Source organism: Amphiprion ocellaris, chromosome 6 (assembly GCF_022539595.1).
Source record: "Amphiprion ocellaris isolate individual 3 ecotype Okinawa chromosome 6, ASM2253959v1, whole genome shotgun sequence".
NCBI classification, from domain to species: Eukaryota; Metazoa; Chordata; class Actinopteri; family Pomacentridae; genus Amphiprion; species Amphiprion ocellaris.
Window position 1 is genome coordinate 30,567,215 of NC_072771.1, and position 13,954 is coordinate 30,581,168.

The following is a 13,954-nucleotide window of genomic DNA, read 5'->3' on the forward strand; positions in this document are numbered from 1 at the left end:
ATGCCAGATTTAATTCAGCACATTTTAAATAAGCTTCAGTTTAAGTGAGAGAATTCAGTGACTGCTTTATTTCAGGGGAGAGGCGACTCGACAATGACAAAAATAATTTTGAAAGAGGCACAGAGGACAAGTTCACCATTGAGGCACCAAACTTGGGAAAAATTAGGAAGGTCACCATCGGCCATAATAACAAAGGCTCCTCAGCTGGATGGTTTGTGGATAAGGTAAGAGTCAGACAAGACAGACATAGTTTACAGGTCTGTGTTCCTTTAGGAATCTAGAAATTAAGAAACCCCAGGCAGTTTCTTGGTATTTCATTCTTGTCATATTTGTCCTCAGCATTGACTCATTTTTTTTTTTTTACTGCAATATAAAGTCCTGTACCTCTGTTAAAAACAGGACAACCATGACTAGGGGTAGACAGACATGAACAATGTCTTCTGTGCAATATGACAGTTATAATACCATTTTTTTTTAAAGGAAAAAAGAAAGTAAAATTGTATTAATCATTTTACAAAAATTGAAACAGTCTGGATTCAAATATGTGCAAAATTTCAGTTCACTCAAAAAGTCAATGTATTTTTGTTACGCCATTTTTGGTTGCAATTAAATCATTCATGGATTCACTGTTTTCAAGAGAATGGCAGAATTTTGAGATTTTTACAGAATCTCTACTGTGAATACATTTTATTTTTGTTGATTTTCCAAAATAAGACATGTAGAACAAAGTTCTTTTTGATAAAATACCAAGATTATAAGCTTAGATTTAGTTATTTTATTTCCTAAAGAGCTGCACGTCACACATCATGAGTTCAATTGAAGTTGGAAAGTTGAAAATCTTTCTGTTTTTGCTGCTTTTGGCTCTGATAAGTTACCTGCCTTTCAAATCCACCGCTGGGTTTTAGGGTTGAAAGGGTTAAAGACAAACATGAAGTTAATTCCGCAAAGTAACTCCCCCTCATCAATTCCCAAGTCAGATAATGAAGAATGACAAGGGTTAACTTTCATTTGTTGGGTAATGTGTACCTTAAGGCTTTTACTGTTATCTTGAAGCAAAACTCTGTCTTTGACTCTTACTGTGCCTCAGTCTGCTCAGCTCGTCCTCTGCAGTGTTACTTAAGACATGTGATCCTCTTATTTCCTCTCGGTTTTCTTATCTGTGACCAGTGCTCTGCTCCTCCAACACATACAGTGTGTGCAACTGAGAGATGAGTTCATTCAAACAGATGCATACATGCACACACGTACACACACGTACACACACACACACACACACACACACACACACACACACACACACACACACACACACACACACACACACACACACACACAAGGGACACACATGTCGTTATTCTACCCCCTGTGTAAAGGGAAACCATGTCCCATTAAGGGATTGCCTTACAACAAACAGACAGATGAGTCAGTAGATTTGTTGGTTAATGCAGCACAGACTGACACCAAAGATCAGTAGCGATAATGAATCATATTCTATTTGCATTTCACGTGTAGTTTGTGGGGGCTGCACAGTGGCATAGTGGTTAGCACCTTCGCCTTGCAGATCCCTGGTTCGTGTCCCGGCCTTCCTGGCATCTTTCTGCATGGAGTTTGCATGTTCTCCCTGTGCATGCATGGGTTCTCTCCGGGTGTCCGGCTTCCTCCCACAGTCCAAAAACATGCTGAGTTTAATTGATTATTCTAAATTGCCTGTAGGTGTGAGTGTGATTGTTCGTCTGTATATGTGGCCCTGCGACAGACTAACGACCTGTCTAGGGTGTCCCCTGCCTTTGCCCCAAGTACCAACACCCCCCACGACCCTAATGAGGATTGAGCAGTTTATAGAGGATGGATGGATGGATGTAGTTTGTGTTGCTGTCCAAGTTCACACTCACGAGCAATACACTGTAAATATTGTCAGGGAAAATAATATTTAAGCTTAGTTGTCCTCAAGACATCACTGCTGAAGCCTGTTTACGCTCGCAGAATGCTAGTAAATAATTTGAATTTCTTGCACTCTTACCTGCAGGGCATAAAGCAGAAACATGTCAAGTATGCAATTTTAATTAGTTTGTGCAATTCACTAATTCAGAAGCTGCAAATACATAAATTAAATTTCAGAATCAAAAGCTTCAAAGAAAGCTGCAAACAAAGCAAAAATATAGATAAATTTACAACCGGGTATATATAGAAAACGCAGGAAGTTCAAGCCTCAAATTTATATTGACAGCTTAAAGATCAGAATTATTAAACATTTATTAATGGCTGGAAAGCTACAACTGAAAGGACTACTGGTCACAGGGCACTGCAAAACAATTATGATGTTACATACAAAACTGCACCTGCAAACGTGCAAGTTGCAAACCGCAGACGATGCTCAACCGTACAGTAAACGGAGTGGCCACATTACTGTACCAGTGCAGGTCCATGACCTCAACCCTACATTAAGTTGCATCCTTGGACACAAAGAACACATTAGAACGGGTAGATGGTAAGAATACACCTGCCCATTTCTCTTTTATAAAAAAAAAGACATCCAACAAAGAAAACCTCTTAAAAGCAAATGCTAAGATAGAAATACATATAAATAAAACAGGAAAAACAGCAGTCCGAGCTGCAACAAACGAAGAAGCACTAAATGGATATTGAAGGATGCTCTTGCATGTTTTACCCCAACAGAGACTAAATGTGTTCCATCATCTGTCTAGACTTTAAAAAGGAGACTCCAGTTTGAAACTTAATCTGTTCTGTCTGTCTTTACCTTTCTGTAACTTTCACTGTAAGAAGGATCAAACTGAGTCAATAATGCGACTTACATTTAGTGCTGGAGTGATAAAAGTTTTGAACATTAAAAGATAAAGAAAAAAAAACATTCTGGCCAGAACCTGTAATTCAAATGTTTTATTTTTGTAGTTATCAGTGTGATGAATCACACAGAGCATTGTCTTAATATGTCATTTTGTTGTGTGCAGGTGGTTGTGGATGATATGGGAAATAAAACTGTGTATGAATTTCCCATCAATCGTTGGTTTGCCATTGATGAAGATGATGGGAAGATCCAGAGGGACATTTTAGTTGGAGGCAACCAGCCCACAGGTGAGAATAAAAATTGGATTTAACCCTGGAAAGATTTTTCAGCCTTCCCTTCACTTGATCTTTTAATTTCTCAAAAGGAAACCTCAGGCCAGTGAATGCAGCCAAACCAAAAAGAATTAATTACTTGTCTGTTTCTTCTCAACTATTTTCCTCTTATGTAAATAATTATCCTCATGCCTGGTTTGAAAAATACCCCAGAGGAAATAAAATATTCTATGGATTTGAAGAGAATAACACTTCTAATACCAGGGAACAACGGCTGCAGACGAAGCCTGCCAAAAAGCCTGTCGTGTAAACCTTCATTCTTAGGTCAGACTACTTGATGCTTAGATCTCAGTGATGAGGTTCCTGCTCAGCTCCTCTACGGTATGAGGTGCTGTGAACCATAGCGACCCGCTGGCATTGCCTCTGAAAGCCTGACACGTAACTGTATCCACCAGGTATTGTGTACAACGTCCAGATTGTGACAGGAAACATCCGAGGTGCTGGGACCAACTCCAAGATCCACATCATGATGCACGGCTCGAAAGGCATGAAGAACAGCGGCAAGGTGATGAGAAAATATGTGAAATGAAGTCATACCCCTGCAATAAATTTATCAAACAGTAACAAAATTATAACAGGGTTTTATTTGTATGATCAGGGTTTTTACTGACTCCAAATGCTCGACAAGATGCATTCGAGGTCTGCGTACAGTAAAGCTAATGAGTCTGTATTACAGATGCATTATCTGTACGCATTATCTACACATTTTCTAGTTATTTCTGACTGTTTAACAAACAAATATGATTCTTGATTAAATGGCATCTTAATTGGCAAAATCTTATCATTTTGGGCTGGGGATTTTCATATTTTGGTTTCCTCTTTGTAGTTTGCCAAAAATTCTTCTATGCCAGAAAAGCCTCCTTAACATGAATGGTTGTCTTCTTTTCTCAAGTGAAACATTCATTCTAGTAGTAATAAAGGCACTTTTGATTTGTCCATGGTGACAATCGTGTCCCTAAATGATTATTTAAAATACCTGATTGAACAAGCTGCAGCTTTGCATTTGATGACCTTTGAGTCTCTGCATGCACGAATGAAATAATCACTTTAACTACATTTGTTTTCATGTAACACAATGGGTAGACTTTCTGCAGAATAAAGCATTCTTTTCAAACAAATTCACACTGTGAATATGACTTGAGACCACTGAAAAGAAATTAGATTAAATCCCTTTTGGGCACAACTTTTCTGTAATGTTTTTGATCCAGGTGTTTTTGGAGGGAGGAAAGTTCGAACGTGGCTTAACGGACATCTTTAATGTTGAGATCGCTGCACTCCTCAGTCCCCTCAGCAGAGTCACCATTGGGCACGACAACGGAGGAGTCAGTGCTGGGTGGTACTGCGAGAAGGTACATTGATATGCACACTTGCATGTCAACACTACAGTCTGGCAGTTTACTGAGAATTAGCTCAGCTGAATTGATGTTTTTCCTGCAGGTCGTTGTGTACTGTCCATTCACAGGGATAGAACAGACGTTTCCCTGCGGTAAATGGCTGGATGAGAAGGAGGGAGACGGCCTGATAGAGAGAGAACTCTATGAGATGGTCTCGCTCCGGCAGAGGAGGCAGAAGAGTGAGTTGAATGCCAATAATTATGGCTAGTCAGCAGCAGCAAATGCTGTCATTTCCACTTTTATATCCTGAAACACTAGGCAGAAGAATTCAAATCTCCATCATATCTATCATACATTTGCATAATGACTCAGCAGGCAGTCTATTTTCATTCTCCTCTGTATGATTGCTTGTAAAATGAAGCCCAGTATGTAGTTTAAAGAGCTGTAAATGGTGAATGCAGTTGTTAAATACTGGATATATTTTCTTCTGGTCCAAAAATCTATACAGCAGAAAGTGTACATTTGCTCCTTTTTTTATTCTGTCCACATAAACTTGTAAAAATTAGTCTTACTTCTTCGCCTGGCCACATTCACAATCATACAAATTCACAGTTGGGAGCTGTCTGCTGCAATCACTTCAACATCATAGCTTCTAGCCTGAGAATATTTTAACAACCAAAAATGCCATTTCAGGGGTTCCACCAAAATGTTGAGGAAGTAGAATTTGTCTTCAGTGTCTTGTCACTACTTCTATAAACCCGAGATTTCTGCTGGCCCCAAGTGTGTAAAGGACACTTGTTAAGCTCTGTCTGGGCAATGCAGAGGAAGGGAAGAGTCACGGTACATTTACCTCTTAGTCACAATAATAATGCTGATAATAGGACTCCAATAATCCAGTCTGAGATATAACAAGCCGTGACAATCTTCCTTAATCAAACATGATTTGATTTGGCTCCTCTCAGAGCACCCCTGGTCCTTGTGGATCTGGACTTCTGACCTGCCTGGTGCTGGTACCGACGCAGACATCTCCTTCCAGGTGTACGGAGACAAGGGCAAGTCCGATGAGATCCGACTGGACAACAAAACCGACAATTTTGAGCAGGGACAGGTAGACAGGTTCATGGTAAGTGTCCTTAAATTCATTTCACTACCACACGCATTAATATCAACAAGTCAGGCAACAAGGCTGTGTGAAAAAAACTATTTGTATCTTCATGTTAACTCACAGGTGGAGCTGCCTGATTTGGGGAAATTGACCAAACTCCGTATCTGGCACGAAAAGAGGAATCCTTTTGCAGGATGGCATCTCAGCAAAGTGAGAATTTCTTGAATCTAATAAGAAATTAGTATTCTGAGGGCACAACAAACACGTAATGGCCATAAAATATAAATATCTATGTATTTCATTAAACTTTCAATCTTTTTTTAACCTCATCTTTAATACAAAAAAGGAGAAAGTTCAAAGGATATTAATGAATGTCAGCCAGTATTTGAACACTTGATAATCCAAACTGCTCCTCGCAAATCAAATCAAACCATTTTTGCTGCATTGTCTTTATACAATCAGGCAACAATAATGAAGACATTAACAAAGGAGAAGTATACGTTTCCTTGTGAGCGGTGGCTGGACACTAACGAAGATGATAACGAGGTTGTGAGAGAGCTTCCCGCCACCGGAGAGCTAATTACCGAGCCATTTCCCGGTACGAACAGTATTCACACCAGAATTTACCATGAGCAATTAAAATCTGCTTTGCCAAACAGAGGAGACTGCAAAAATGATGAAGGATGTCATTCTGTTCTGCAGTGATCAAATACAGAGTGACAGTGTGCACCGGGACTATCGGTGGCAGCGGTACAGATGCATCTGTCTTTCTCAATCTGATTGGAGGCCAAGGGGACACTGGAGATCGGGAGCTGGTCAACTGCAAGAATAACGTCAACAAGTTTGAGAAAGGAAACGTGGGTACATTAAATCAGCATTGTGGAAAAGAAAAAAACATCATGTCATACGGTGTCTATAAAAAGCATTCCCCTATCCTGGAAGTTTGTTCCTTTTATTGCTTTTCAAGTTTGAGTCATGGTCAGCTTAATTTGCCTTTTTTTGACAAGAATTTACAAAAAGAGTGCAGCGAATGTGTCTCAGGGATTGTAGTAAAAAAGACACCTGTATCTGTAAGGTCCAGTCACTGGAGAAACATTACTCATGGCTATAACTACATCATAAAGACAAAATAACACTCAAAGCAACTATGTGAAAAAGTTACTGAATAACAAAAGTCCGAGGATGGATACAGGAAAATTTCCAAGTCACTGAGTAGCCCTTGGGTTGCGGTTAAAGTCATCATTATGAAACAGAAGGGCACATGCACAAGTCTGCCTAGAGCAGGCCATTCTTTAGAAACTGAAGTATCATGCAAAAAAGAGACTAGTAAGGGAAGCCAGCAAGACACATATGACTCCTCTAAAGGAGTTACAAGCTAGTACTCACCACTATGCTTACCAGTGTGAATGGTGTATTTGTGATGATGTGAAGTATTTGGTGTCTGCCAAACGGCGTCTTATTTGATGGCTAAAAAGCTCAGTTTTGGTGTCATCAGACCAAAGAAGCTTCTTACAGTTGACTTCAGAGTCTCCCACATGCTTTCTGCCGAACTCTAGTCGAGATTTACTCTGAGCTGTTTTCAACAGTGGCCTTCTCTTTGCCACTCTCCCATAAAACTTTAACTGGTGAAGGACAGGCAGCAGTTGTCGTGCACATAGTCTCTACCATCTCAGCCACTGAAGCTTGTAACTTTAAATGACAGAGGAGTCATAGGTGTCTTGGTCTCTTTCTTTTGTGGTCACTGAGCTTTTGAGATCTGTGCTGTACTAACTGTGCTATGAACTCATACAGTTAGCTGCAACTATATCATGACACTACTGCTCATGGATTCTCCAGTCTAGCCTAATTAGAGTAAAATGTCTCATATTTCTAAACTAGACTAGTATTTGTCATACTCTATCTATAGCACAAATGCTTTAAGCCTACTTTTTATCAAACAGTTGCATTTTCTGTTGTCTTCACCACACATTCCTCTGTTTGACAGTTTCTCATTGTTGCTTACTGTTTTGTTCTTTTTCCAGCTGGATGAGTTTATAATTGAAGCCGTAAATATTGGGCAGGTCCACAGAGTGAGGATTGGACATGACGGCAAAGGGGGAGGCTGCGGCTGGTTTCTTGACAAAGTGATTGTTAGAGAAGAGGGACAAGCTGAGGCCCACGCTGTGGAGTTTCCCTGCAACAGGTGCATCAGTCTCGGAGTTAATACAGAAGCAAACATGCACTCACTGAGCACTTCATTGGGAGCATCATACTGATTCTGGGTAGAGCATCCCTTTGCTCTCAAACATCAACTCTTGGTGGTGTGGAATGGATAACATGTTGGAGATTCTGCTCCATGTTGACATTATTGCATCACATAAGCTCTGCAGATTTACCAGCTGCTCATTCATCCTCCAGATCTCATTGGTTTAGTGAGTAGTCCGCTAAACTCATAGACATGTTTATGAAACCCCACTGAGATGGCTTTTGCTCACTGACTTGGTGCATTATCATGCTGGAAGTAGCCATTAGAGAGTGGCTAAATTGTAAACATGATAAATAGCCTGCACTTACATGGCACTTTTCTAGCATAATGGTACTCAAAGCACTTTACAATGTTTCCCATTCAACACATACTCACACATCAATGGCAGCAGAGTTGCCATGTAAGGTGCTAATCCATATGGAGCAGAACATTGAGTACTGGACTTCGGATTCAGTGTCTTGCCCATGGATGCTTAGGTATATGATGGACAGCCCTTTCAACAACCTGACCCATAGTCACCTGAGAGGGATGCATGGGGTCAACAATACTCAGATTGGCTGGTGCATTTGAGCAATGATTAATTAGCATTAAGGAGCCCAAAGTGTGCCAAGAAAACATCCTCCACACCATTACACTACCAGCAGCCAGGATTGCTGACACCAAGCAGGCTGGCTCCATGGATTCATGCTGCTGATGCCAAATACTGAAGCTCCCATTTACAATCGTAGCGTGAAAAAATTAGCTCCAGACATGTATCTATAATTTTTTTTTTTTTATGCTTTGCACTGCTTGTACATGATTAGCTGATTGGATAATCACATGAATAAGCAGGTGTCCCTAATAAAGTGCCGTCTGAGTGTATTCTCAATAGCTATTGCAACTGAATGCATATTTATGTAACAGATAAGATGAGGGTTTATTTACTAAATGTGTTGTGCAGGTGGCTGGACCGCAACGAGGATGATGGACAGATTGTCAGAGAGTTAGTGCCATTTTCAGAAGGACAGCGTCTTTACAGTAAGTTAGAGAAGACTGGAATTTAATTTCGGCATTCAGATTTTACTCTGATGCTTGCATCTCTCTGTGTATGTTAGATGTCAACTATCACATCGCAGTGAAGACGGGTAACATCCCTGGAGGCAGCTCAGACTCTAATGTGTTTGTCAAGCTTTACGGAGAAAAAGGAGACACCAGCAAGATGATGCTGTTGGTCTCTGCCAACAACCTGGGGAACTACTTTGAGACGGGCCGCGTTGACATCTTCACTGTGGAAACCTTTGATATTGGACAGGTTCTCCCGTTTGATGTTGACAGTGCTGTGAAAATCTTCAACCATAATTCGTCAAAGGCAGATAGTCAAACATTTTGCAGTTCAGTTCAGTCTGGAGTCACCCATGTTAATGAAATATGCGGTTGAGGTAGTTTGGATGAACCACAGGTGTCCCAGGTCTTTATTAAACCATAAAAATGGCATTTTGTATTTTGTGGGTAATCTCTGTCAAATATTAAATGAATAGAAATGTTAAGTTGATGATCTGGAACATTTAAGTGTGAGAAATATGCCAAAATAGAGGTGTTATGTAGGGGGCAAATACTTTTGCACTGCACTGTATGTTATGAATATCAAGTTATTAAATGTAAACGGTTATATTAGACATGATTATCATCATCATTACTGCACTGGATTAGCTTTTTCCGTGTGCCTCATTAGTAAATGCATGTAGAATATATTTTATTCATCAAATTCATATATCATCATCTATTTAATCTTATTCCAGATCAACCGTCTGATGATTGGCCACACCAACGAAGGCATGCGTGCCGGCTGGTTCTTGGACAGCGTTCAGATTATGGTTCCTGTTCATGGAAGGCATTACATGTTCCCCAGTCACCGATGGCTTTGCAAGGATGAGGCCGACGGCAAGACAGAGGTGGAGATTTATCCGAGCGAGATCCTGGACATGGAGCAATGTAGGCAACACTCTTACTATTAGAAACTGCATATAGACACACCTTGTATTTCACCCAACGGGAGGATCCCCAGCAGGATCATTTTAAAGTGTCTGAAGCGGAGACAAATGCCAATAGGATAGAATACACAAGAAACACTTGAGTTACCACTAAGATTGACCAAAGCGTCATTTGTGTTGTCTTTGATCTTGGCCGATTCTCCAGTGATAAACTATGAGATAACAGTAGTGACTGGAGATGTGACATTTGCTGGCACCAACGCCAAAGTGTTCGTCCAAATGTATGGAGACAAGGGGAAGACGGAGATTATCACGCTGGAAAGTCGATCCAACAACTATGAGCGCAACACGACAGAAATATTCAAGGTATCAATCAGATTTCATCTTTTCAGTTGCTCCAGAATGCATCACACAAGTTAAATCTGAATGCCAAAGAACATTTTGAGTTAAAACATTGCAATTGTTCCCCAGATAGAGGCCAAAGATGTGGGGAAGGTCTTCAAGATACGGATCGGTCACGATGGCTCCGGGATCGGATCGGGCTGGTTCCTGGAGACGGTGGACGTCAAACATCTAATCATGGCTTTGGTGCCCAAAGAGAAGAAGAAGGACGACAAGAAGAAGAAGAAAAAAAAGAAGAAGGATGAGGAAGATGAGGATGAGGAGGGAGGAGAGGAGATGCGAGAAGTGGTGCTGACCTATCATTTTCCCTGTTCTCGCTGGCTGGCTACAGGAGAGGAGGATGGCGAGCTGGTGGTGGAGCTGCTGCCTGAAGAAGCAGAAGAGCTGGAAGGTAAGAAATAAGTACAACTGAGTGTGATGCTGGACTGCAGAGATAGAAGAGGTGAACATTAACTGAGGACTTTCCCTGGCAGTTGAGCAGCCGAAGAACTGGCAACGTAAACCAAAACAAAAGCTGTCAATCTGGTTATACTGCCAAAGGAAAAATGCAACAAATCATTTAGGCTTTTTTTTAATGTACCACTCACAGATATTAAGATTGAGATTACGTCATTTAAAGCACATAAAACAGAGCATATTTCCTTTCAAAAATCTCCATACAATTGGGGCATATTATCATTTTGAACATATTTTTGATACAATTTGTAGCTGGCATTAACTCTGCCATTACCATTACACTCCTTAATTACCTCTCCATATAGTAACTGGCATGTTCACTGGCTTTGTCCACCATCACTGCACTGGATTCAAATGCAAATGCATAAGGTATTTACAGGAAAATAAGCAAGCAGATGCTGGATTAAATTCATGCACATACTGTAGAATGGTTTCATTAAATCAAGCAGAACTGAAATGATAAGGATTGTAACTTCAAAACAGGAGAGAGGAACCATCTCACTTTCTATATTCATCCCTCATCTCATTTACAATTCCTAGAACATCACCAGTTAACAGCGTGAATTCTGTTCACAACTCAAGTCATTTCATTGAAGTTGTTGACTGTGCAAACCAGGTACCCGACTGTGTTTTTAACATACATTTCCAGTGAGCGTCCTACTGTCTTCATTCTTATTTTCTTCTTTAAGATCTTCCAGTGTCAATGCTGCCTTTTCCTGCATCATTAGTCAATCAAGAAAAGAGAATTAGCTGCAGCTATCACCACTGTGATTAACACAGTACCACAAGATGAGAGAGAGATGAGATGTTTTTATTAGTTGATGAGTTCATTTAAATTAGACTGGTTTTCAGTGGATGCCTTTAATACAGTACTAACAGTAGATAAGCTTTTAACAGCAGCCTCCTGGTACCACCTCTACATTCTATATAGATTTGTACATCAGAAGAATTGGTTCTCTGGTCCATTTAAAAAAAATTTTGGACATTTTTGTATCCTGTACTCAGTGTTGATGTTGTAGATGTGCACAGTAGTTTGATTTGACACAGTTCCCTGACCGACATGCGTGACGGGTTAAGAGCGTGTTAGTAATTCATCCCTTGTATTGTCTGACAGTCAACACCTACGAAGTGTGTGTCTTCACTGGTGACATGCTGGGAGCCGGGACCGACGCCAACGTCTTCATTAATATTTATGGGGAAAACGGAGACACCGGAGAGCGCTACCTGAAGAATTCTGACAACCTCAACAAATTTGAGCGTGGGCAGGTATGATGGGTTAAACAAAAGAACCATCTGGGACTTTGGAAATCAGCAAGATTAAATCAAAGAACGTGATTATATAGATTTAAAAATGTTACAAGTTGGAAATATTCTGGGAAGCATGCTCTATTGTGGTTCATAAAAATGAATTTTTCATATCCCACCGCTATGACATCCATACAATAATTCTTACATTAACTTTCATCAGGGATGCATATCTTTCCACACATCTTTTCCTGGAAGGGTATCTGGATGAAAATTAACCAGCAGTTAGTCAAAGATTCAGGCACTTCCACGCAACATGAGCCTTGCACTGAGGTGTGGGTGGGAGTGTATTCTGGTAGGATTACAAGCTCTCCTGCAGGCGAGCCAGCTGTGACTGAGTGGAGCTCTGTGGAGTCCTCTGTGTCATTGAACCTGCCCTACTTTTACTCATTACTTTATCCACACCTGTGAATTATTCATCTCTTCTTTTTTACACCTGGCTCCGTGGAAACACAAAGCTCACGACCACACACAATTTTAATTTTAACTCACAGATCAAAAGCAACAATAGCTTGTTGTCGTTCAGCGATGTGGAATCCTTGTCCACAAAAACAACCACTTGCTCAGTATTTATTTCTGACAGGAATCAGTGAGAAAATAAGGATTCAAGACACTTTAAGTGACAGAAATAAAACAGGAAGTCAAGTTGGAAGGTTCATTCTTGACCTTGGAAACAGCTGGTGACAAAAACAATCTTTCTACCTCTTCTGGAGCTTTCAACAGTATTTTCCCACACATGGGAATTATCACATGACTTGTTTGCTAATTGAGCAAACAAGTCATGCGGTACAATCAAAAGCTTCAGAACAGCTCCTGAATTGACCTCATTATGAGACTGTTTTTGTCAGATTTATGTTTTGTAGCTCATTTCTGCTGCATCTCTGAAGGGCAAATGATATTTTAAACTTCATTACATGTATCTGACAGCTTCAATTACTGGACAGATGAATATTTTTCCTGCAAAACATATCATCAGCACATAATGTATAGATGGATGAAACCACCCAGCTGCATTTAAGGTGATTAAAAATTAACTCCACAATAATGAAACAGTGCAAAAGGGGTTATTCTGTCTAACAGATTCTACATTTTTCTCATATATGACTGAGCGGTTGTACAACCCTGATACTACTTTGATTTTCTGAACACTTTGTCCTAGACTGGTTGCACACCATCCCACCTTCCTCTCTTATCTTGCAGAAAAATCAATAAAAAAGTAATGTCTGCAACACAACAGCATCTCTGGTTTGCTGTATTTTGCAGGAGGATGTTTTCACCGTGACGGCTATTGATTTGGGTCCTCTGAAGAAGCTACGAATCCGTCATGACAACACTCAGTCCTACTCATCTTGGTACCTAGATCGTGTGGAGATAGTGGACACTAAGGATGATACAACGTAGGTGAAACCCAACATACAGCTGTGCTCAGCTCTTCAATTACAGATGATGAAAGAGCCCACTGTACCCTTTAAAGATTAATAATTTTGCGTAATTATACAGCTGGTGGTGACGTAACAGCGTGCCATCTTTGAGTTAGAGCTGATAAGAGGCCTTTCTCGGCTCTGCAGATACTACTTCCCATGTAACCGCTGGCTGGCAGTGGATGAGGACGACGGGCAGATAGCGAGAGAGCTGGTTCCTGTGGACGAGGCCTTCATGTGGAAGGACGACGACGAGGAGGGGACAGGAGCCACTCTGGGGCTCGAGCAGAAATGTAATGTTTCAAAGCCGGCTTATGTTTTAGTAGAGGGACGAGATAAAAGGAGTCTGTGTTTAAGTATTTATCTAAGTGCGGTGAAAAATGCAGGTGTAGATGAGAACAAAGAGGGACTCATGTATTAGTGTGAAGATGAAAAGGTTTAAAATACTGACTTATTCCATTTTTCTTGCAGCCATGTCTACTACATATACTCTTAAAATAAAAACTGGAGAGAAGAAGTATGCTGGAACTGATGCCAACGTCTTTGCTATCCTCTTTGGTGAAAATGATGATACAGGT

The 13,954-nt window shown here is 40.5% G+C and overlaps 1 protein-coding gene across 3 annotated transcripts in view; it reads left to right on the forward strand.

The window, feature by feature from the left end:
- The window catches only part of loxhd1b (lipoxygenase homology PLAT domains 1b), a 40,044-nt gene that overhangs the window by 14,463 nt on the left and 11,627 nt on the right, over positions 1 to 13,954 (forward strand). For all 3 annotated transcript variants that reach the window (XM_055011300.1, XM_055011299.1, XM_055011298.1), the window contains 19 exons: positions 76 to 224; positions 2,970 to 3,093; positions 3,534 to 3,643; positions 4,347 to 4,487; positions 4,576 to 4,711; positions 5,435 to 5,595; positions 5,701 to 5,787; positions 6,040 to 6,175; positions 6,280 to 6,434; positions 7,599 to 7,759; positions 8,763 to 8,839; positions 8,917 to 9,113; positions 9,601 to 9,793; positions 9,998 to 10,158; positions 10,264 to 10,585; positions 11,765 to 11,916; positions 13,219 to 13,352; positions 13,524 to 13,669; positions 13,848 to 13,952. In XM_055011300.1, coding sequence (XP_054867275.1) covers positions 76 to 224; positions 2,970 to 3,093; positions 3,534 to 3,643; positions 4,347 to 4,487; positions 4,576 to 4,711; positions 5,435 to 5,595; positions 5,701 to 5,787; positions 6,040 to 6,175; positions 6,280 to 6,434; positions 7,599 to 7,759; positions 8,763 to 8,839; positions 8,917 to 9,113; positions 9,601 to 9,793; positions 9,998 to 10,158; positions 10,264 to 10,585; positions 11,765 to 11,916; positions 13,219 to 13,352; positions 13,524 to 13,669; positions 13,848 to 13,952 — 2,847 coding nt within the window. The remainder of the gene's footprint in view (positions 1 to 75; positions 225 to 2,969; positions 3,094 to 3,533; positions 3,644 to 4,346; positions 4,488 to 4,575; positions 4,712 to 5,434; positions 5,596 to 5,700; positions 5,788 to 6,039; positions 6,176 to 6,279; positions 6,435 to 7,598; positions 7,760 to 8,762; positions 8,840 to 8,916; positions 9,114 to 9,600; positions 9,794 to 9,997; positions 10,159 to 10,263; positions 10,586 to 11,764; positions 11,917 to 13,218; positions 13,353 to 13,523; positions 13,670 to 13,847; positions 13,953 to 13,954) is intronic.